Here is a 23,057-nt window from a genome sequence, read left to right on the forward strand (position 1 = left end):
TCCCAACCTGTCGAATGTTGCTGTTAATAATGAACTACCCAGTCTGCCAGGGTTATGGTAATTGACTGTGTGTGTGTGTGTGTGTGTGTGTGTGTGTGGTTCCAGCAGAAGCCCCAGCTTTATAGTTTTTTCTCTTGTCCTTGTGAGTCTTGATATCTTCTAGGTTGATGATTTAGAAAATCCTCTGGTGAGAACATCTAGGGCTGGCTGAGGTTGTTAGTGGTGACAGGCTAAACAGAAGGGACATGGTTTTCTCTAGTCCTGTTCTGGAACCTGCTGTGTGTGAGGTAGTCAGGCAGGTTTTTGGTTTGGTGCTAGGATGGAACTTAGGACATTGGGCGCATTGTTCTACCACTAGGCCATGCTCAGAGGCGGCCCTCAATGTGCACAGTAGAGCTCACTAGTCCAGACTCACTATGTGGCAAAGATGACTGAGGGAACAGCCATTGAATGTTTCCTTATAGCGGCCACCATCTTTCCATCCTGGGAGCTTAAGCTAAGTGCTTGTAACCTACATTCAGGGTGAGGGACCCTGACAGGTCGGAGCTGCACTTAAGACACAGGATTCACCCCTAGCTGCCTGGATCATAACCATCAGCCTCGCTCTGAGCCATCTGGAGATCACCTTTCCTGGATAATGATGTCCTACTTCTGATGTCACATGAATGGCTGTGAACATGCAGGAAATCTTGCCCCTGCTTTCCAAGAATAATGTTTGTTATCTGTGTTTCTGAGAGTGTGCTGTATTCCCAGCCCTGCCCACTGAGGACAGGGATAGCAGCAGGTCCTCACGGCCTGCTCTGATGGAGCTGATGCACCAGTTCCAGTGACCCTGAGGCAGGAGTCCCCTCATTTACTTGCCTTTGGGGTGAGCCTGCAAGGCTGTGTGCTGGACAGTCCTGGGCCCTTTCCACCCAGGAAAGGGTCACACACACGTCCTCACCATCTCCTGTTCTCTCCCTGAATCCAGGTCCTTGGGGGGTGATGTTGCTTCTGATGGTGACTTCCTCATCTTTGAGGGGAACCGCTACAGCCGAAAGGGCTTCCTGTTCAAGAGCTTTGCCATGTCTGCTGTGGTAAGGCTTGGTGGGTAGTGCTCACAGGGTGGTGCAACTTTTGTTCCTCCTGGAGGCCTGGTCTCCAGTGGTTTGTCCTGGGCTGTGGTTCTGAGCACAGCATGGTGATGCTGGCTTCTGTCCACCTCCTCCCCTCACCCTGGATCTCAGATTACAGAAGGTGTGAAGCCCACCCTGTCAGAGCTGGAAAAGTTCGAAGATCAGCCTGAGGGCATCGACCTGGAGGTTGTGACTGAGAGCACAGGTATCTGGTCCTGGCCTTGAGGCTGCTGAGAAGGACTGTGGCTCTGGGAGTGGATGCGCAGCCAGCCCTGCACTGTCCCCTCAGGGAAGGAGCGGGAGCACAACTTCCAGCCTGGGGACAATGTGGAGGTGTGCGAGGGCGAGCTCATCAACCTACAGGGCAAGGTCCTCAGCGTGGACGGCAACAAGATCACCATTATGCCGAAGCACGAGGACCTCAAGGTGACGCCACAGGGCCGGCCGCGTCTGGACATGGCGGCTTGTGTGGGAGCTGTTCAGGACACGTTTGCACCTTTTGTGACTCCTTGTGCTAGTGGGTCTGTTGAGTATTTAGGCCTACTTTCTGTAATTAGGGAAGCAGGTGTTTGGTTGAAGTCTCAGGCCTGATTGTGACTGTCTGTAAGGGATTTTGTGGGCCCATGTTGTGGCCTGGGCTCTGTTGTGTGTATGAGGAAGACAGTGTGATAGTGACACACCTATGTATGGTATTTAAAGGAGAGGGGGAATGCATCCAAGGGACACCTCCTTCACCCTTCTTTGGTGCATATGTGTGGTTGTGTGGTTCTCAGGATGGAATCCAGGGCTTTGTGACTGCTAGATAAGACCCTTCCCCTTAACCTCACCCCAGCCCCCCAGCCCCTCTCTGGGGTCATCCAGGCAGGTGCTCCACCACTGAGCCAGGCCCCGCCCCTCACTGGTGGCTCCTCCCCCCAGTCAGTCTTTCCCTGCTTTCTTACCTTGGCCCTTTCTGCATGTACACACACAGCGCACATGGCAGTCGGCGTCTCCCCCTCCTTCACCAGACTACTCAGGATTGAACTTATGCCCACACACTGACCTAAGCTCCTTACCACTCAACCACTCTGCTGGGCCCCTTTGCCCTCTCTTTTGTTTGAATCAGGGTCTCCCTGTGTAGCACTGGCTGAACCGAAACCCACTATGTAGATCAAGCTGGCCTTAAGTTCATAGAGATCTGCCTGGTTCTGCCTCCCAAGTGCTATGATTAAAGGCAGTTGGCACTGTGCCCCTCCTCCTTTTACTTACATAAAATTTATTTCTTTTTTCTTTTCTTTTCTTTTTTTTGGGGGGAGGGGGTTTGGTTTTTTGAGACAGGGTTTCTCTGTGTAGCCCTGGCTGTCCTGGAACTCACTCTGTAAACCAGGCTGGTCTCAAACTCAAATCCGCCTGCCTCTGCCTCCCAAGTGCTGGGATTAAAGGCGCCGTGCCGCTGCCACCACCCAGCCACAAATTTTTTTTAAAAAAATTCCTGTGTATGTATATGAGGAAGAAAGGGCGGAGTTAGAGCTCAGGTTGTCAGCTTTGGCAAAAAGCTGAGCCATCTCACAAGTTGAGAGGTTCAGTCCATAATCATCAAGGCAGGAACATGGCAGCATCCAGGAGGGCGTGGTGCAGGAGGACCTGAGAGTTCAACATCTGAAGGCTGCTAGAAGACTGACTTTCAGGCAGCTCAAACAAGGGTCTTAAAACCCACGTCCACAGTGACACACCTACTCCAACCAGGCCATGCCTTTAATGGTGCCACGCACTAGGCCAAGCATATCCAACAATCCCACCTGACTTGTTGAGTGGCTGTCTTAGATCTGTCATGAGATAATGACATGGTTTGTCTTTTGTTGTTTCTGAGGAGTAGCATGTCTGGGTCTCATTGGATTGAGGGGTTGACTATGGAGTAACCTAAGGTCAGAGCCTGCCTTCAGTCACAGAGCTGTGTGTGCCTGTCTGTGCACATGTGTATGTATGCATATGTGTGTATATATGTATGTATGATGAGTTATTGGTGCCAGTATTCAGTTTCTTGGGCTAGGGAATAGCATCAAAAGACTGTTCCGAGAGAGGTCCATGTATTTGAGGACCAGCTGTCTCTGGGCTCAGGCATGTGCATATGGTTCATGGGTTGGCCATGCTTGGGGTAAAGGTCTACTTGCCTGGGGCAGCTGTCTGAGGAGGAGTGTCTCAGGTGGCCTCAGGGTGGTGGGAAGGCTGTGGTTAGTCTACCAGTGTCTCTTCTGAGACGGAGGTGATGCAGAGTGGGCCAGGTGATTGCGGCTTTCTTGAGTACTTACTGTTCCCATGGCCGACTCTCCCAGGACATGCTTGAGTTCCCAGCTCAGGAACTTCGCAAGTACTTCAAGATGGGGGACCATGTCAAAGTGATTGCTGGCCGGTTTGAGGGTGACACAGGTCTCATTGTGCGGGTGGAAGAGAACTTTGTTATTCTTTTCTCGGACCTCACCATGCATGAGGTAAGTGCCTGGAAGAGCATGGAAGATGCATTGGGTACCAGGCGGAGATTCCGTAGGTAATTCACTGGCATGTGACCGCTCCTTCCACTGTCTCTGTCTCTCCACAGTTGAAAGTGCTTCCCCGGGACCTGCAGCTCTGTTCAGAGACGGCCTCAGGTGTGGATGTTGGGGGCCAGCATGAGTGGGGTGAGCTGGTGCAGCTGGATCCCAGGACTGTGGGTGTCATCGTGCGGCTAGAGCGAGAAACCTTCCAGGTGTGTCTTTTGTTTCTCTGCTATCCAAGAGCCCCACATCTGCAGGCCCTGCAGAGCTGTGGGCCTGGTAAGGCTCCCTGAAGCCTGTCCGAGTAGTGTTGGCAAGAGGCATGTCATTTCTCTGTCTGCCTCAGTTTTCACACCTCTTTGGCTGTGAAGTTGAATGTATGCTCCAGTATTTGGTGCTTTTGCAAAGACGGAGTGCAACCATTGCCACAGTTCTGCCCCCCAGCCCCACCCCCGCCCCCATGCATTAGCATAGCATTAGCCCAGGGCCATGATTCTCTGTCAGCTCTGTTGCTTCTGTACTGTGTGACCCTGGCCTCAGGACTTGACCTCTCAGGGTCACTGTAAGGGAGACATTGTGATTGTATTCCTCTCAGAAGGAAGTCTGTGAAGAGCTTGGGAGGGTGGGTAACCAGTGGCTGCTCCTCTCATGCCCCTGATGCCCAGTCAGGAAGGTAGAGCCCCCCTCCGGACGTGCGTCTCCCTCCCCGCAGCTCAGGGCGACCTTGAACTCTGCGTTCTGCTTCCACCTGAGTGCTGAGGTGACAGACGTGGGCCAGTTTACACGGTGCTGGCAATCAGACCCAGCTTCCTGCATGCTGTGCCAGCACTCTGTGGACTGAGCTACGTCCCCACCACCCAAAGGGTCCTTTGCAATGACTGACCTAGTGCCTGGTGGGTGGTGCTGGTCATGGTCAGGATGCTGTGTAGGGCTCTGGATCTTAGGGTTGTCACCCCAAGGAAGGAATAGCTCACTTGACATCACCCATCCCTCTCATCCTCTCCCCTCCCTCCAAAGGTTCTCAACATGCATGGGAAAGTGGTGACTGTCAGGCACCAGGCCGTGACGCAGAAAAAGGACAACCGCTTCGCTGTGGCTCTGGACTCGGATCAGAACAACATCCATGTGAAGGACATTGTCAAGGTCATTGATGGTCCCCATTCAGTAAGTGTCAGGCTGCTCTCTGAATCCAAAAGACTTGGGGTGGGTCTGCCCTGCCCAGCATGTGACTCTCCTCCTCTCCTGCCCAGGGCCGAGAGGGTGAGATCCGCCATCTGTACCGCAGCTTTGCCTTCCTGCATTGCAAGAAGCTGGTGGAGAATGGTGGCATGTTTGTCTGTAAGGCACGGCACCTGGTGTTGGCTGGGGGCTCAAAGGTGAGAATGTCAGGGCTCCAGGAACGGCAAGACCTGCTTGCTGCGGACTGTGGCAGTGGTTGTTTCTGCCAAGTTCTTTTATTGTTTTTTTTTCAAGATTGGTTTTTTTCTCTATGTAGCCCTGGCTGTCCTGGAACTCACTCTGTAGACCAGGCTGGCCTCAAACTCAGAAATCTGCCTGCCTCTGCTTCCCAGAGTGCTGGGATTACAGGCGTGCGCCACCAGCGCCCGGCTTCTGCCAAGTTCAGCTCCCTCTGTCATGTGTCACTCATTTTTGTGCGGTACATGTTGGGTACTAAACACCCTGTGGTACCCTCAAAGGAGATGGACGTCTCCACCCACCTGAAGCCAAGGCAAGGGTACGAAGGAACTGCAAGTGGCTGCAGGCATCTGCTTCAGGACTTCCCGAGTGCCCCTCTTCCCGGAAGTGAGGGCATAATGCACAGACGGGAGAGAGATGCTTGTGGTTGAGTCAGAGAGAGGACTGGGCATGTGTCACAGCAGAGACCAGAATGAAGGAATACAGAGCCACCGTGGAGCTCAGGCCCTGGGGTGGGACTGGCTGCAAAGCTGTGCGATACTAGGTATTGAAAGGAAATCTGGGGGCTGGAGGGAAGGCTCAGCAGTCAGGAGCACTGACTGCTCTTCACAGGTCCTGAGTTCAGTTCCCAGCCACCACATGGGGGCTCACAACCATCCATAATGAGATCTGACGCCCTCTTCTGGAGTGTCTGAGGACAGCTACAGTGTACTCAAATGTAATAAATCTTAAAGAAAGGAGATCTGAAGCAAGATGCCATGGCGCACGCTTGTAGGACGACGCAGTTGGGAAGTGAGGCTCCCAAACAGGAGGCTGCTTAGTTTAAGGTCATCTATCCTTGACTACATCCCAAATGCAAGGCCAGCCTGAGCTGTACAAGACCTTGTCTTCAAAATAAAAGTTAATAAAAATAAGGAGGTCAGGGCCAGTAGGTGACCCAAGGCCTGCAGATGAGATGGCAGCCACCGTGACTTGGGGACTTACATTTGTGAGTCATGGTTAAGATGCGTATCTTGGTGTGAGAAACCCAGGCCTATTGACGGGCAGGTATACAGAGGCACAAGGGTAGCACTTCCTCTCCTAGGAGATGGAGGCTTTGTCTCTAGAAGAAGGGATGATTGCTGGGCAGCTGCAGACAGAGCCTAGCCCTGTCTCTGTCATTGTGGGGAGCGGGCATCCTGCCTGGCTACTCACTCCTTATCCCTCCTCAGCCCCGGGATGTGACCAATTTAACAGTTGGTGGCTTCACTCCTATGAGCCCCCGGATCAGCAGCCCTATGCACCCAAGTGCTGAAGGTGAGATGGGGTCAGAGTTCAGAGATGTGTGTGTGTGTGTGTGTGTTGCAGTGGGGGGGATTAGCTGTTCGACCTGACCGACTTGTGGCCCGTGTGGAATCAGGAAATGCCAGGGTTTAGGGAGTAGGTGGAGGAGGCGCCTGACCCAGCTTGGGTGCTCAAGCTGGGGGAGAGAGATCTGAAGATGTCCTGACTGTGGCACAGCATAAGAGAGACAAACAGTTCCTGGGCTCCCACAACATCCTCCATCCTACAGGTCAGCATGGTGGCTTCGGAAGCCCAGGTGGCATGAGCAGGGGTCGAGGGCGAAGAGACAACGAGCTCATAGGGCAGACTGTGCGCATCTCCCAGGGACCCTACAAAGGTGAGCCGTGGCGTGTGCAGGCCGGGGTGGGGCGGAGGAAGGCCCATACTGCTGACTGCCATTCCTACAGGCTACATCGGTGTGGTGAAGGATGCCACGGAGTCCACGGCCCGAGTAGAGCTGCACTCTACCTGCCAGACCATCTCTGTGGACCGTCAGCGGCTCACCACCGTGTAAGTCTAGGCTTAGAGAAAACCAGTGTGGGGTGGATGGCTTGGCCTGCAGAGGACCAGTGTGAGGGAGGCGGGAGGTGGCTCACCCACCTCTCCTCTTCCGTGTCCACAGTGACTCCCAGCGTCCAGGTGGCATGACCTCCACCTACGGACGGACCCCCATGTACGGCTCTCAGACACCCATGTATGGCTCTGGCTCCCGAACACCTATGTACGGCTCTCAGACACCTTTGCAGGACGGTAAGTATGTCCAGAGTACTAGGGGTGGAGCAGTGGGCTGGCAGAGGGCTTCGCAGATAGGGCAGAATGAAGGCCATGCGTCTCTCCTTTATCCAGGTAGCCGCACTCCACACTACGGCTCACAGACACCCCTGCATGACGGCAGCCGCACCCCTGCTCAGAGCGGGGCCTGGGACCCCAACAACCCCAACACGCCTTCCAGGTGAGAGCCATTTCTAGAATGGGCTGTGTTGGCAAGGGCATGAGTGATATGTGCCCCAGGCTGGTCCCTGGCCTGCCGTGGAACAGCTGGGAATGCAGTCCTGTCAGAATCACCCGCCTCAACGTACACACTCTGTGCTTGGAGACATTGCTGCCCGCGTGTGATCTCATCCCTCTGCACTGTCAGCTCACCGGGGAAGGCTTCAGTGTCAGGAAAGCCTTTGCTGGGACAGCTTCGGTCAGCGGGAAGTTGCTTCGGCTGAGGCTTCGCTTTGTAGCTGTTCTACAAGCTTCGTCAGACTTGTTACCACCCATCATTCTCAAAGACTTCTGTCCCCACCAGGGCTGAGGAGGAATACGAGTATGCCTTTGACGACGAACCCACCCCATCCCCACAAGCATATGGGGGAACCCCGAATCCCCAAACACCCGGCTACCCAGACCCATCATCCCCCCAGGTCAATCCACAGTACAACCCGCAGACACCAGGGACGCCAGCCATGTGAGTCCATCAGGGCTGAGCCCGAAAAGCCCTGCACGCAGCTGCCCACCACCCCACCTCCCGACTCTTCCTGCCAAGAATAACACCTTTTTCTTCTGTCTACAGGTACAACACAGACCAGTTCTCCCCCTACGCTGCTCCCTCTCCACAGGGGTCTTACCAGCCCAGCCCCAGCCCCCAGAGCTACCACCAAGTGGCACCAAGTCCAGCAGGCTATCAGAACACCCATTCTCCAGCCAGCTACCACCCGACACCATCACCCATGGCCTATCAGGTATGCCATGTCTGAGAAGGCTATGAACTTAGGTGGGCCCTGGTTGTGTTGGCCAGGCCCAGTGACTGTTCAGCCACTCATTCCCATCTTCCTTCAGGCTAGTCCCAGCCCCAGCCCTGTTGGCTACAGTCCAATGACCCCTGGAGCTCCTTCTCCTGGAGGCTACAATCCCCACACACCAGGCTCAGGCATTGAGCAGAACTCCAGTGATTGGGTGACCACTGATATCCAGGTGAAGGTTCGAGACACCTATCTGGACACACAGATAGTGGGGCAGACAGGCGTCATCCGTAGTGTCACGGTAAGTGCGGTCCTAGGAGGCGGACACATGACCCCCCTCCCCCAACCTTTGTAGTTAATTATTTTTATCTGTGTTATTATGGATAGAACCCTAGGCCTCATATGCTAGGCTAGTGCCTACCACGGAGCTATATCCCCAACTTACTGTTTACAGTTTTAGGTTTTTTGTTTGTTTGGTTGGTTGGTTTTGTTTTTTTCAAGACAGGGTTTCTCTGTGTAGCCCTGGCAGTCCTGGAACTCACTCTGTAGACCAGGCTGGCCTCGAACTCAGAAATCCGCCTGCCTCTGCCTCCCAGAGTGCTGGGATTACAGGCGTGTGCCACCACCACCGCCCAGCTATAGTTTTAGATTTAGCTTCACAACTATAGTGTATGGTAAGCTGTGAAGGCTGGGGTGTCTGAATCCAGGGGATGGGGAGTTGAGCCTTGTGTGCTCACAGCTCAGGCTTGTGAGTGTGGTGATCTTGTGTCACAGTGTGGGATGATGGACTCAGTAGCGTGCTGAGACCCATGGGCTCACTGAGTTCCCAGCCTATGCACATGCTACCCCAGTCTTGTCTCAGCCTTTGGGAAGCAACCATTGTCTCAGCTTGTTGTCTTAGGGGATCTGAGCTGTTCCAGCCTGCTGCCTAAAAGTTGAGTGTCAGCCCTAGCTTGGCTAACAAAGTCTCAGTGCATTTGATTAACATTGAGGGGGAAAGCACGCACCTGCATGCTTTCCTTAGGAGCCCAGCTTTCTGTATGAAGGCTTTGGACCTTGCTAACCCTCTGTAGATGTTCTGATTGGATTGGTCAAACCCTAGGGAGGAGTGCAGCTCTAGGCCCACCCTTCCGGACTTCACCTTGTATTATGAGAGAGATAAGTGCCCCGAGTGGGCAGAATTGGGATGAGAAGTCTAGAAGGCTTGGGGAATAGAGTGAACTGAGTGGGCACCATACCCAATTTGGGGAATTAGAGAGGAATTCCTGGAGGAGACATTGAAGCCGAGACCTGAGGGGAAATCAGAGGAAGTCCAGAGCTGGAGGCTAATGCTGCACGCCTGTAATCCCAGCACTCCAGAGGCAGAGGCAGGCGGATCTCTTGAGTTCGAGGCCAGCCTGCTCTACAGAGTGAGTTCTAGGACAGCCAGAACTCCACAGAGAAACCCTGTCTTGGGGGTGGGTGGGTAAAGGTGAGCCCGGAGCCTGGGAGAGTGACTGGGCTAGATCACAGACCACACTAGGCAGCACAGCTGTGCAGAGGGCACTGGGGAGCCGTGCTGAGACCAGATCTGTGCTGTGGGCCTGCTTTTCCATGTTGCATGGGTAGGTAGCGACACTGGTGTGGGGGAAGTCAGAGTGCTCTTTAGCAGAGCAGTGGAGAAGGGAGGAGGGGCAGGGGACTGGGACTGGGTTCTCAGCAAGAGGGTGGAGACTGAGCAGGTGAGCTTGGTTGGAGACAAGGGTTCTGAAGGATCAACAGGTAGAGAGACGAGGCTAGTTTGGGATTTTCTCTCTTGATCTAGCTCTGTTATGGTAGCTAACCATGTAGCCTTGATTAGATTGGAAATGGATATATAGACCAGCCAGGTGTGGTGGTACACAACTTTAATCCTAGCACTTGGGAGGCAGAGGCAGAGGCCTGACTAGCTACACAGAGAAACCCTGTCTCAAAAAAACCCCCACAAAAAGTAGCCAACTGGGGCTACAGAGATGGCTCAGTAGTTAAGAGCATTGACTGCTCTTCCAGAGGTCCTGAGTTTGATTCCCAGCAACCACATGGTGCCTCACAGCCATCTGTAATGGGATCCAATGCCCTCTTCTGGTGTGTCTGAAGACAGCTATAGTATACTCATATACATAAAATAAATAAATCTTTAAAAAAGATGTATAGAGCTGGCAGACTGGCCGGGTCCAGAGATCCCCTTGCCTGTGCCCGGTCTCTGAGCACTGCAGTTACGGCGTGTGCCACAGTGCCTTGTCTCTCCGACGGGATGCAGTTCCATCTTACTGACTTCCTTAGTCGCCTGAACTCCTCGCCCTCACGCCTCACACCACAGCCCGCAGCGCCTGAGGGTGGGCTCTGAGTTGCACTGAGAGCAGGCAGGCTGAGCCGGCTGTCTGTCCTTCTGCAGGGAGGCATGTGCTCCGTGTACCTGAAAGACAGTGAGAAGGTGGTCAGCATTTCCAGTGAACATCTGGAGCCCATCACCCCCACCAAGAACAACAAGGTAGAGATGGGGCCTTTGGGAGGACAGCAGAGGGAGGGAGAGGCTGCTGCTGGGCCTGACGTGGCTGTTGCCTCCAGGTGAAAGTGATTCTGGGTGAGGACAGAGAGGCCACCGGGGTCCTCCTGAGTATTGATGGTGAGGACGGCATCATCCGCATGGACCTGGAGGACCAGCAGATCAAGATCCTAAACCTCCGCTTCCTAGGGAAGCTCCTGGAGGCCTGAAGCCCGAGTGTGCTGTGCGGCCGTGGAGCGAGTAGCCCACTCCAGCCTTGTTAGTCTAGCATGGAGCCCGGTGTGGAGCAAGCAAGGCAGCCGCTGTTTCCTTTTCCTCCTTCCCTGATGCTCCAGGAATCTAGCAGAACGAGGAACGCTCCTGCCTTCTGCAGTCCCAGCTTGCCTTGGTCTTTCAATAAAGAGAGATGTTTGAAAAATGTGTGTGCCAAGAGCTTCCTTAGTCTTAAGGAAGTATAGTTATTAAGTTGGGGCAAATAACCAGATTTTAACTAAGTTTCCCCATCTAGAAAAATAATGCTTCTGATATAATGGGAGTCCAAAGGGCTCTTCAGAGGATGTTGAAGTCAGGATAAAGATGCATAGGGCTGGGCTTCCAGATTCAGGTCCGTCATCCAAGCTACCTAGCAGACTCGGGAGGAAGATGACACGCCCATGGCCTATCTGAGCAGCAGTCTCACTAAGGACAACATGCCTCTTTTCTGCAGTGCCTCTTAACCTGGGGGTAGGAAACCTTTTTTGGTGGGGGGAGTGGGTCGACCCTTTCACAGGAGTCACATATCAGATATTTACATTGTTTCATAACTAGCAAAATTACACTTATGAAGTAGCAATGAAAATACTTTTATGGTTGGGGGTTATCACAACATACGGGACCACATTAAAGGGTTGCAGTGTCTGGTTAAGAACTGCTGCCTCAGCAGGACAGAGTCTCAGTTGAAGAGCAGGGCACAGTGGTTCACACGCCTTCGATCCCAGCACTTGGGAGGCAGAGGCTGGTGGATCTCCGTGCTAGATAGAATTCACAGGGTGAATTCTAGGACAGCCAGAGCTAAATAGTAAGACCCCATGGAGTTGGGGGTGGACAGGCCTACTCAGCAGTTAAGTTGGGACTCAGTGAAGAGTGCTTTACAAAGTAGGTGTGGCACCACGGCTTTAACCTCCCAGTGTGTGAAAAGTGACATAATTAAGAATGGAGTTTGGACTGTTCAGAACTTACCCAGCCTATGACAAAATACAAGGGAACAAGTAAGTCAAGATCTAAATCTAGAAAAAGAAGACTCTGGCTGCTGGAGTCGAACAGACCGTATACCCAGATGTAGCCAGATGGCTCAGCGGGTAGTGCCTGGTGGCCTGATCCAATCCTGAGAACCCACGTGCTGAGGGAACTGACCTCCACATGCATTCTACTCCTTAGTAAGTCAAGACTTACAAAAAGATGCATGGTCTGGAGATAGAATATGAGACTGAGACTTAGTCCCCAGGAAGTAGGACCTCAGTCAAACTGGGTAAACTCAAGATGAAGGTGGGTTGAGGGGATCTGTATCCAGTATAAAGCCCGAAAGTGCCAGAAGAGACTGAAGAACAGCCAGAGGCTTTATGGAAGAGCTGAGACAAAGCTAACTTATACTGAATGTGAAATTTAAATTCTCTATTGTTTGGTGATTTCCTTTTTAAATTTGTTTTTGTTTTTTTGTTTTTTGTTTTTATTTTTTTGGAGACAGAGTTTCTCTGTATAGCCCTGGCTGTCCTTTTGAAACTCACTTTGTAGACCAGGCTGGCCTCTAACTCAGAAATTTGCCTGCCTCTGCTTCCCAAGCGCTGGGATTAAAGGCGTGTGCCACCACTGCCCGGCCTGGCGATTTCCTTAAAACAGCTTGCCATGTGACTACATCTTGTAGCTAAGTGAAAAATCAAGTCGGTATTCCTAGAGGCTCTTAACTTCCTCCTGTGCTGCCACCATGTTCCCAGTCTCTTCAGTGGGTTCTAAGTCAGCACTCTACTTCAGAGCTCGGTCTCCAGCCCTATAGTCTTGAGTTCTCAGAGCAGTCACCGTAGTATTCCTTCCACGGGTCTGATAACTTAGTGTCAGGAATGAGCTTCTAACAATTTAAAGGCTTGTACCTTGCCCCTTCCCATATCTGATAGGCCCAAATAGAAACAGATAAAATACTTCACGTATTAAAGACATGCCATTGATCAGGGTAAAGTAGCACATGCCTCTAATGCCAGCTCTTGGGAGGTTGGAAGCAGGAGGGTCAGGAGCTCAAGGTCTTCAGCCTCATAGAGAGCCTGAGCTGCAGGCCTCCAAAAGCGTGAGCTGGTGAGATTGGCCTCTGGGTAAAGGCACCACCGCCAAACCTTACACCTCAGGTCCATTTCCCCAGACTCACTCTAATGGAAGGAGCTATTTGACTCTTCTGACCACCTCAACCAGGCAGGTGGTACACACCTTTAATCCCAGCACTTAGGGGAGTTAGAGGCAGGGGGATCTCTATTAGTTCTGGTCTACATACTTTATAGGCCAGCCAAGGCTACATAGACCCTGTATGTAAAATAAAACTAAGTTTTAAAAATTAAGATATATTTCATGAAGACCTACCTATGCTCCGTCCACGCAGTTACAGTAATATAAGGCCAACAAGACTCACCATGTTAGCAGTGTTTTGACCATTACTCTTAGACATTTTCACCCAAGTTAAGTGTGAGGGAGATAGCCTAGTTTAAATGACTGAACTTTGATTCCCAGGACCTAGAGTAGAATCAGAGAACTGACTCTTGAAGTTGTCTTCTGACCACGCCCCGTGGCATGAGGGTGTGCACATTCAAGCCACTCCAGAAATAACATCTCTGAATTCTGTGTGTCTTTTCTTGTCCAACTTTGTATTTTTACTATCTTAGTACTTTGGATTTTTAAAGGTTAAATGTAAAACTCTGACTTTTTTCCCATTGAAAATAGCTTGTGGGGGCTGGTGAGATTTCTCAGTGGTTAAGAGTACTGGCTGCTCTTCCAGGGGGCCTGAGTTCAATCTATAAAGAGATAGGATGCCCTCTTCTGGCATGCAGTTGTAAACACTGACAGTGCACTCATACATTTAAAGTGAGTGTATGAACGAGTGAATGAATGAATGAATGAATGAATGAATGAATGAATGAATAAATAAATAGAAAGCAACTTGGGGGCTGGAGAAATAGCTCAGTGGTTAAAAGCACAGACTGCTCTTCCAGAGGTCTTGAGTTCAATTCCCAGCAACCACATGGTGGCTCACAAACATCTGTAAAGGGATCCGATGCCCTCTTCTGATGCGTCTGAAGACAGCTACAGTGTGCTCATATACATAAATAAAAAGAAAGAAAAGAACTTGGGAAAGACTCATGGTGGTTTCCCGCACCCCAAATTCACTGCTTTGTTAATCATTCTCAAGCCTCAACCAGTCAGCATGGAATGTTCCTTTTGGTGAATCCAGATGAGTGGTCGGGTAAAGGAAAGATACTCCAGTCCTTTCTAGAAACTCTCGGCGGAACGGGTGAAAAGAGATCTAGGGGCGCGAAAGAAGACAGGTTCAGCCCCCTGGTCCACCTGAGAAAAACTGAGGGCCGCCGCCGGTTCAGCTCGCTTTTTTGGCCTCTGTCCATCTCTGACGATGGGAGGTGAATGCCAAAGTCCGAGCGACTGGATGGTGGCGGTCCTTAGGGCCCCGGGGGGCGTGGTGCCAGATGACAGTATTCCAATTTCGCGCTCGGGGACAGCCAGGAGAAAAACCGACTAGGAGCGCACCCAAGGTCCTACGCCCACGCCTTTCTGTCCCTCTCGGGTTCCTGTCCACACGCACCACCTCAGCGATCCCATTGGTCGCAGCCCCCGCCTGGGCGGGAGAGAGGGAGCGAGTGGGCGGGGCCGCGTGGCGTCAGCACAAGATGGCGGCCTCGGCGGCTCTTCTCTCGCGCTTGCGGAGCGGGCTCCGGGTAGGCGCGCGGGGACTGTGCACGCGGCTGGCGCCGCCACCTCCCCGCACTCCAGAGCAGGTGAGCGGCGCCGGGACCCGCGCCCGGTTATAGGGTTCCTTTCTAAAGTTTTGGGCGTATGGTCGCAGCCGGGCGAGTCTGGAATACCGCACCTCAGGGTGCTGAATGGGACGGAGCCCGCGTTTTCGAGGTTTCCATGCTTCCTGTGTGGACCATAGTTGCTCCCCCAGGGCTGGATTATGGAGGCCTGAAGTGCATCCCGTGGAGCCCACGTCTCAAACACGTGGGTGCCGGGAGAGGTCACCTGTTCTGATATCAGTGACCATTCAGGTGATACTTGTCTGGGGAGGGGCCCAGGGCGACGGAGACCCAGGCTCTGCCCCTGTGACATTTCAATCGCATCGGTGAGCGAGAGAAACAGGAAGGATCCAGCCTGTCGTTCGTTTCGACCTAGCCATTCTGACCTCCAAGTCCATGACTTTCCCCTCCCAAAGTCCCAGACAGGAGATTGCCGCTCCTCGCCCCTGCTTCCTTCTCTTCAGACCCCTCCATCTTGGGCTCTGAGTATCCGAATATCAACTCTCCGTCCTGTCCCTCGGGTGCCCTCTGTCTCCTTAGTTTTGACATCCCATGCTAACACACACACACACACACACACACACACACACACACACACACATCCATGATTCTCCTTGCCCTACTCTTCCTGGCTCCAGACCCTGCAGTCCTATTGCTTCCAAGACCTTGGGCAATCCGGCCTTTCAGCTCTTGAACCCCTGTGATTCTCTGGACAGTTTAGTTTTGACACTCTGAGGGGATCGGCCTTTGAACTTAACCCCTACAGGGACACAGTTTTCTGCTCTGGATGTCCGCTTCCTGGCTTTTGATCTTGAGTCTACTTGGACCAAATTTAGTGACAGTATTCTGTTATTTTTCTCTCTCTGACCTCTCCTCCTTCCCCTTCCACTCAGGTTACTGAGATTGCCAGCCGTGGGGGCTCCAAGGCCCAAGGGCCTCAGCATCAGCCAGGCTCAGAGGGTCCCAGCTATGCCAAAAAAATTGCACTCTGGATTGCTGGTTTGCTTGGGGCTGGCGGGACTGTCAGCATCGTCTATATTTTTGGTAAGAGACCTAACCCTCGATTGTTGGCCCCCAGATTTCTACTGTGAAACTCCCCTTTCTTTCCTCATACTGAGTTCATTCCCTGGTTCCTCCCTCAATAACGCCATCACCTAGGATTCTCACCTGAAAATTCAAGAAGTCCCCTTTGACCCCTTGTACTTAAAAGTTCTAACCTCTAGCTGTTCCCTGTACCTGAATTCAGGAACTGAGGAATAGGGCTGGGCCAGTGTGCTTGGTTTCGGACCTGGGACAAGGGACTGAAGTGCATATTGGTGGAGAAATAACCTATCACAGTGCCTGAAGCGATGTCTCCATTTCAGCAGCAAAAGACTAACTAACCTTCCCCTTGTGTGTCCATCTCAGCCTCAGCCAACTTGTAATCCTGGCCCCCAGCCTCTTCCTCCCTTTATCCAAGAGCTGTGTCTCTAGCAATAATCCCTTCGAGTGGGGAGTCCACACCCCTCATTCTCCTCCCCACTCCAGACCCAGCAGACTAGTCTCCAGTTTCCTTCATTTGTCTCTGTCTCCTTCCCCTGCAGGAAACAACCCCGTGGATGAAAATGGCACCAAGGTGAGGAGAATGAGAGGCAGGGGTGGAGGAGTCTGCCCTGTAAGGGTGTGGGCGGGTTGCTCCCCGTTGGGTCAGGCTCTTCTGTAGTCTGGGGTGAGCCTCTCCCTTCTCCCTTGGGACCTTTGCCTACTCAGCTGGAGCCCCAGAGTGAGTGTGCTGGGGTCCTGCCTCTGCCATTGCAAACCTTTCCTTTTTCTCCCCCAGATCCCTGATGAATTCGACAGTGGTGAGTGACTCCACACAGAGATGGGGTTCCCACCTCTGCTACTTTGTCTATTTGTTTAGAGTGCTGCTGTCGCCCTACACACCAACCCCTCCTCCATCCCTGGAGGTGCAACAGTTAGATGGCTCAGGGGACAGACGTGACAAAAGCCCTCCGCCCCAGAGCAGATGGTCAGGAACAGATGGGGGCGGGGATGGGAGCAGTCCATTCCAGACACATGGCCTTCTGTGCTTAGACCTGGGCATCTGCAGACCCGACCCCACTCTTTTATAACACCCTTTTTTTTTTTTTAATTCCCTACTCCAACCCATGCCTCCTTTCCAAAACAATGTCTCTCTGTGTCTGTGCCTCTGCCCCTGCTTTTCCACACACCCCGACTCACTGGAGTTTGTCAAGGACTTCCGATAAATTAGATAGTGGAGTAGTTGTGGTTTTTACCTGATCCTTCCTTAGAGGAAGTGAACGTTGATGGGTCAGAAAGGCCCCTGTGTGTGGGAGGTGTGCACACCGCATGCACAAGCACGGATTGCCTGTTCACACCAGGCAGATGGCTGAGTCTGCTCTTTTAACTGAACAGAGGTCAACCCCCTTGTTTTGTTTTATTTTATTTTTTCTTATTTGCTTTTGAGACAGGGTCTCTATGTAGCCCTGGCTGTCCTGGAGCTCACTGTGTAGACAAAGCTAATCCCAAATCCACAGAGATCCACCTGTCTCTTCTCCCAATTGCTGGGATTAAAGGCCTGCACCACCATGCCCTGCTCCCCACTGATTTAAACAAATTACCTAAATTGGGCAGGTAGACATGGGAGGTTAAAGTGTGCCTGCTAGTTTAAACTGGCTTTAACATTGTGACTTTTAAGTGGCAGGCTCACAGATAGATCTAGATTAAGGATGACACACCAAAATATTTCCATTGAATTTCATAGTTCATTTAGCCCAGAGTATTCACCCTTGGCTCTAACCCTGATGGTTTTTATTAGGACGGTAGCTACTGGGGTCAGAGGTTGGTGCTAGGCAAGGGCTCTCTGCATCCCCAGCATTGTTTCATTTTAAAATTAGATGTGTGTCTGTGTGTGCACATGAGGGCACATGAACTCAGGTGCCCTCAAAGGCTAGATAAGAGCTGTGGGTCCCTTGGAGCTACAGTAACAGGTGTTTGTTGTCCTCTTGATGTGAGTGCCAGGGACCCAACTACTGGGCCATCTCTCCTGCACGCTGGTGCAACCACCCCACCCCATCCCACCCACCCCCCCCACCCTACACCCCCACACTCACCCTATCCCACTCACCCTACCCCCACCCCCACCCCATCCCACTCACCCTACACCCACTCCCACCCCACCCCCCACCCTTTGAGACAAGATCTTACCAAATTGCATATTCTGACTTCAAGCTCCTTGTGTGACCCTGGCTGCCCGGACTAGCTGGGTGACAGGCCTGCGCTGCTGCAGCCCAGCTGTGCTCCTTCCAGCCAGCTAGTTCCTGTTGCAGGGAGTTTGTCCTGTGTGTTGTGGGATGTTTTCAGCCGTGTTCTGGGTCTCTGTTCATCAGATACTAGTATTACAGCCATTAAAACTACCTCCATGGGGCTGGTGAGATGGCACTGACTGCTCCTCTGAAGGTCCTGAGTTCAAATCCCAGCAACCACATGATGGTTCACAAACCGTCTGTAATGGGATCTGACGCCCTCTTCTGGTGTGTCTAAAGGCAGCTACAGTGTACTCACAAATAATAATAAATAAATCTTTAAAAAAAAATACCTCCATGAAAGTAGGCATGCTTTTATTTAATCCTAACACTTGGGAAATAGTTAGGAGGATCTTCATATAAGTTCAAGGCCAGCCTGGTCTACAGAGTGAGTTCCAGGACAGCCACGGAGAAACCCTGTTTTGAGAAGCCAAACCAAGCAAAAACAAGCCAAAACAATAAGTATTCTTCCTTTAAAAATCTTCCCACTCTTGGGAATTTTTTCTCAGTTTTCCTTAAGAGATTTGTTTGTTCTGTAAGTAAAGAATAATAAAAGTAAGCTCATGTGTCCTGGAGGTGGGGCATGGCTCACTTTGGAATCCCTTTGTGCCTGGTGTTTTAGATCCAATTCTGCTTCAGCAGTTGCGCCGGACATACAAATACTTCAAAGACTACAGACAGGTGAGTGGGCGGGGCAGAGGGGCTGGGCTCAGCCCCGCACCCATGCTCAGCCCTGCGGCTGACTGAGGGCGCATTCTCTCCTGCAGATGATCATCGAGCCCACCAGTCCCTGCCTTCTCCCGGACCCTCTGCGGGAGCCCTACTACCAGCCACCTTACACCCTGGTCCTGGAGCTCACCGGGGTCCTTCTGCATCCAGAGTGGTCGGTGTGTCCTGCAGAAGGCAGTGTGTTGGGATCCTGGGGGTGGGGTGGGGGGGGGCTGGGTCAGCCCACTGCTGTGTTCTCCCGCTGCCTTGTGTCCTTTGGTACCTACTTTAGGTTGACAGACATGAGTTGGCCTTGGCTCAGAGTAGATGTGCCACATGAGTGAGGCCCAGCCATATGCTCCTCCCCCAGGAGTAGACAGTGCCTGCCTCTGCAGCCCTCAGGCAGGGTCCTGACCCTTTAGGCTTTCTGATCTAAGCACTCCCCTGTCCTTACTGCCTCTGCAGCTGGCCACCGGCTGGAGGTTTAAGAAGCGCCCAGGCATCGAGACCTTGTTCCAGCAGCTTGCCCCGCTGTATGAGATAGTCATCTTCACATCAGAGACTGGCATGGTGAGCCTCTGAGGCGGAAACGGCCCAGGCGGGGGAGACGGACACGGGCTGGACCCAGCCTCGCCTCACCTGCTCTCCATCCTTGCAGACTGCATTTCCACTCATTGATAGTGTGGACCCCCACGGCTTCATCTCTTACCGTCTGTTCCGGGACGCCACCAGATATATGGAGGGACATCATGTGAAGGTGCCATGTGGGGATCACGGTGGGCCTCTGGGATAGATTTGGGGGTGCTTATACTGCTGAGAGAAGGGGCCTTGCTTCCTCTAGGTTGTATGGGGGTGGGGGTCCAGACTTGCTTCTGGAGCTGTGAGTGGCTCCATGAGGCTGTGCTTGGGACTGTCATAGAAACTGTTTCTTTGGCTAGCTGAGCATTTAGACTTGCTGTCCAGGCCCTTTTTTTTTTTTTTTAAAGATTTACTTATTTATTATATGTCAGTACACTGTAGCTGTCTTCAGACACACCAGAAGAGGGCATCCGATCTCCTTACAGATGGTTGTGAGCCACCATGTGGTTGCTGGGATTTGAACTCAGGAACTTCAGAAAAACAGTCAGTGCTTTTAACTGCTGAGCCATCTCACCAGCCCCCTTTTTTTTTTTTTTTTTTTTTTTTTTTTTTTTTGCTGTCCAGGCCCTTATTAGATATGTGTTTGTTAGGTTCTCCCTTTTGTCCTGGTGACTCAGGGGCTTGTGCCATTGTGTGGTATAAACTCAAGCTTTGACAAGGGCCTGTCTGTAATTCCTGGCTTGTGGTGAGTCTGGGTGTAGCCTATTGCAGACTTGGGGTATCAGTTGAACCCACCAGCTCCCCAGTTTCCCAGAAACCTGAGGTTACCCTCCATAACCTGTATTTGGGAGACTTTGCAAGCCATGTCCTCAAGTGTGTGATTGTGTGTCTGTGTCCCTCTGTGGTCAGCAGGGGGGCTGATGCCCCGATGTGTCACACTCACTTCCAGGACATCTCTTGTCTGAACCGGGACCCAGCCCGAGTAGTGGTCGTGGACTGCAAGAAGGAAGCTTTCCGCCTACAGCCCTTCAACGGTGTCGCCCTGCGGCCCTGGGATGGCAACTCAGATGACCGGGTCTTGCTGGACCTGTCTGCCTTCCTCAAGAGTGAGACTTACCCTAGTGTCTGGTCCAGAGCCTTTGACCCTGAAGACAATGGCAGACACTTGATTTTGGCTTGTCATTAGTGTAAAAATGAACAATCAGGGTAGAAGAGACCTTTGAGTATCCTGGAGCCTTCTGGAACTTTCTGGAATATCCAGGCAGTTCTCTTAGGGGCTATTTGGGCGTGTTTGGAGGAACCCTCTCTCTCAGCACTGACAACATCCAGGGCATGCCGACCCTCACCCTGGGTCCTGCTGAGGCCTGACTAGTTCCCCCTTATCTGTTGTGATACAGCCATCGCACTGAACCAGGTGGAGGACGTCCGGACTGTGCTGGAGCACTATGCTCTAGAGGACGACCCATTGGAGGCATTCAAACAGCGGCAGAGCCGGCTTGAGCAGGTTAGGCTCTAGTCCCCATTGGGCACTTTTGAGGCTCCCCAAAGAGGTGGGTGCCCTGGACTCAAGCACTGTCCTCTTGGCCTTGGCCTTGACCTCATGTGGAACTTTCTCTCACAGTCTGCCTTGAGGGATGTCCGAGGGTTTTGCAGCAGGGGCTAGAAGTAGGCAGAACGTGGTCAGCACTTAAGCTAAGTCCTCGTGGCCGCGGGTGGTCCCGGGACCTTTCCTGGTGACTGCGCTTAGAGCTTGTGGATATCTGTGGACACTTGGCCTCGGTGTCTGGGGAAAGAGGGTTTGTTGGTTTTCTTTTTTGAGACAACATCTCATATAGTTCAGGCTGGCCTTGAACTCCCGATCTTGCTGCCTCCGTCTCCTGAATGCTGTGTTTACTGGTGTTGCTTCACTCCCCTGACAGTATTGGTTGGCAGCGATTGACTTTTTAATTGTTTTTGAGTGTGTCAGGGATAACAGTGTCTCATGCATGGGGCTCAGAGCTGTTCCTTCCAGGGTCTGGATTTAATGTGGGCCCGAGTGTAAAGGCAGGCTGGCTCCTGAGTTGACCCTTGTCTTTTTCTGTCTCGACCCCAGGAGGAGCAGCAGCGCCTGGCCGAACTCTCCAAGTCCAACAAGCAGGGCCTCTTCTTTGGCTCTCTCACCAGCCGTCTGTGGCCTCGATCCAAGCAGCCCTGACTACTAGACTTCCTCAGAGACTTGGTGCCTGGGCCTTGGGCCCCAGCCCTCACAGAGCAAAGTTTGGACAGATATGTGTCCAATAAAGCGAGTCCCAGATGCCACAATGCCTGTGTCCAGAGTCCAGATGGGGCACTGGGGTGAGGTCTTGGATTCGGTCATCATTCACCGTGACTGAGCACCACGCTAGGCTGGGCACCATGAGTGCCTCTGGAGTGGGGCTCCTGCAGCCTGAAACGGAAAACCTGGGTTTCTGCTGCATGTGTCTTCCCATATACCCTATGAGCTGCAATCTCCCTCCCTCTTTCTCTCTCCCCTCTCCCTCCCTCCTTCCCTCCCTCCCTCTCTGTCTGTCTGTCTGTCTCTCTCTTTCTCTCTCTCTCCCCCCCCCCCCTCTGTCTGGCTCTGGACTCCTTGTGTGCTGTGGAAATAAAGAGAAGTATGGCCTCTGGGGAGCCGCCTCAGGGTCTGTCGGCCCAGCTGCTGTGTGTGGCTCCTTGGGAATGTGGCTCTGGAGCTGTTTGGTCGTCCACACCTCATACAAACCAGAAATCTGGGTTGCTTTTTCTTTTCTGGAGACAAGGTCTCACTGGGTAGAGCTGGCTGGCCTCATCTCAGGAGATCCACCTGCCTCTGCCTTCCAAGTGCTGGGATTAAAGGCGTTCACCACCATGCCCCAGTATTTTTTCTTTTAGAGACTGGTTCTCACGTAGCTCAGGCTAGCCTGGAATTCCTAGTCTTAAGTGTTTGTCCTAAATTGCTGGGATTAGAGGCACATGCACTGTTTCCACTAGAAATCAAGGTTTAAAATAAAAGACTATCGAGTTCCTCTAGTTCTATTTTTTATTATCTCTGTGGAACTAGGGATGGAACATATAGCCTAGAACATGCCCAGCAGGCCCTGTACCGGTGAGCCCTGCCCTAAACTGTACCTCTTTCGCCCTGTGCTTGCGTGCATACAAGTCAGAAGACAACTTGGGAGTCTGTTCCTCTACCATGTGGGTCTTGGGACCGTCTCTACCTGCTGAGCCGTGTCCCCAGCCTCTTAAATTTAGCAGTCAGGCATGCCTGCAAGCTTCTGCTTTGAAAAGCATAGCTTTGTGGCATTTCAGCATGCAAGTTCCGGTTATGGGTTCAAATCCAAGGTCTCATTTCTTACTGGCTGCTACTTAGCCTCTCTAAGGTCACTTTCTATATCTATAAACTAATAGGGATTTTATTAATTTATCTTTTTTTATACTTATTGGTATTTTGCCTGTATGTGTAAGGGCGTTGGATCCCCTAGACCTGGACTTGGAGTTGTGAGCCACTGTGTGGGTGCTGGGAATTGAACCCAGGTCCTCTGGAACAGCAGCCAGTGCTCTTGACCTGAGCCATCTCTCCAGCCCCAATGATAGTCCATCCTTTTTATAGTATGTGTATAGGCTCTTTATCAATGCACTGTGTGCTTACAGAACTCAGGGAGGCCCAAGAGGGCACTGAATCCCCCAAGGTTGGGAGGGAGCTGCCGTGTGGGTGCTGGGAATTGAACCTATGTCCTCTGCAAGTTCAGCCAGTACTCTTGACTGCTGAGCCATCTCTCCAGCCCACCCAAAATAGTTCTTACCAAATTG

The 23,057-nt window shown here is 52.2% G+C and overlaps 2 protein-coding genes across 4 annotated transcripts in view; both read left to right on the top strand.

The window, feature by feature from the left end:
- The window catches only part of Supt5h (SPT5 homolog, DSIF elongation factor subunit), a 28,606-nt gene extending 17,573 nt beyond the window's left edge, over positions 1 to 11,033 (top strand). For all 3 annotated transcript variants that reach the window (XM_052167720.1, XM_052167702.1, XM_052167711.1), the window contains exons 14-30: positions 971 to 1,076; positions 1,227 to 1,320; positions 1,405 to 1,541; positions 3,428 to 3,583; positions 3,691 to 3,837; positions 4,643 to 4,789; positions 4,876 to 5,001; positions 6,253 to 6,337; positions 6,594 to 6,701; positions 6,772 to 6,874; positions 6,987 to 7,114; positions 7,211 to 7,316; positions 7,659 to 7,817; positions 7,923 to 8,091; positions 8,189 to 8,392; positions 10,505 to 10,600; positions 10,678 to 11,033. In XM_052167720.1, coding sequence (XP_052023680.1) covers positions 971 to 1,076; positions 1,227 to 1,320; positions 1,405 to 1,541; positions 3,428 to 3,583; positions 3,691 to 3,837; positions 4,643 to 4,789; positions 4,876 to 5,001; positions 6,253 to 6,337; positions 6,594 to 6,701; positions 6,772 to 6,874; positions 6,987 to 7,114; positions 7,211 to 7,316; positions 7,659 to 7,817; positions 7,923 to 8,091; positions 8,189 to 8,392; positions 10,505 to 10,600; positions 10,678 to 10,824 — 2,218 coding nt within the window. In that variant the 3' untranslated portion in view covers positions 10,825 to 11,033. The remainder of the gene's footprint in view (positions 1 to 970; positions 1,077 to 1,226; positions 1,321 to 1,404; positions 1,542 to 3,427; positions 3,584 to 3,690; positions 3,838 to 4,642; positions 4,790 to 4,875; positions 5,002 to 6,252; positions 6,338 to 6,593; positions 6,702 to 6,771; positions 6,875 to 6,986; positions 7,115 to 7,210; positions 7,317 to 7,658; positions 7,818 to 7,922; positions 8,092 to 8,188; positions 8,393 to 10,504; positions 10,601 to 10,677) is intronic.
- Positions 11,034 to 14,503: 3,470 nt separating this feature from the next.
- On the top strand, positions 14,504 to 21,551 carry Timm50 (translocase of inner mitochondrial membrane 50). The gene is made up of 11 exons (XM_052167733.1): positions 14,504 to 14,640; positions 15,552 to 15,702; positions 16,242 to 16,273; positions 16,478 to 16,499; positions 18,586 to 18,644; positions 18,731 to 18,850; positions 19,137 to 19,241; positions 19,330 to 19,428; positions 20,200 to 20,356; positions 20,648 to 20,754; positions 21,343 to 21,551. Exons 1-11 carry the CDS (start codon positions 14,533 to 14,535, stop codon positions 21,442 to 21,444), a joined length of 1,062 nt encoding a protein of 353 aa, XP_052023693.1. The 5' UTR covers positions 14,504 to 14,532; the 3' UTR covers positions 21,445 to 21,551.
- Positions 21,552 to 23,057: the final 1,506 nt, after the last annotated feature.

The sequence above is a fragment of the Apodemus sylvaticus genome, chromosome 1 (genome assembly GCF_947179515.1).
Source record: "Apodemus sylvaticus chromosome 1, mApoSyl1.1, whole genome shotgun sequence".
Classification (NCBI taxonomy): Eukaryota; Metazoa; Chordata; class Mammalia; order Rodentia; family Muridae; genus Apodemus; species Apodemus sylvaticus.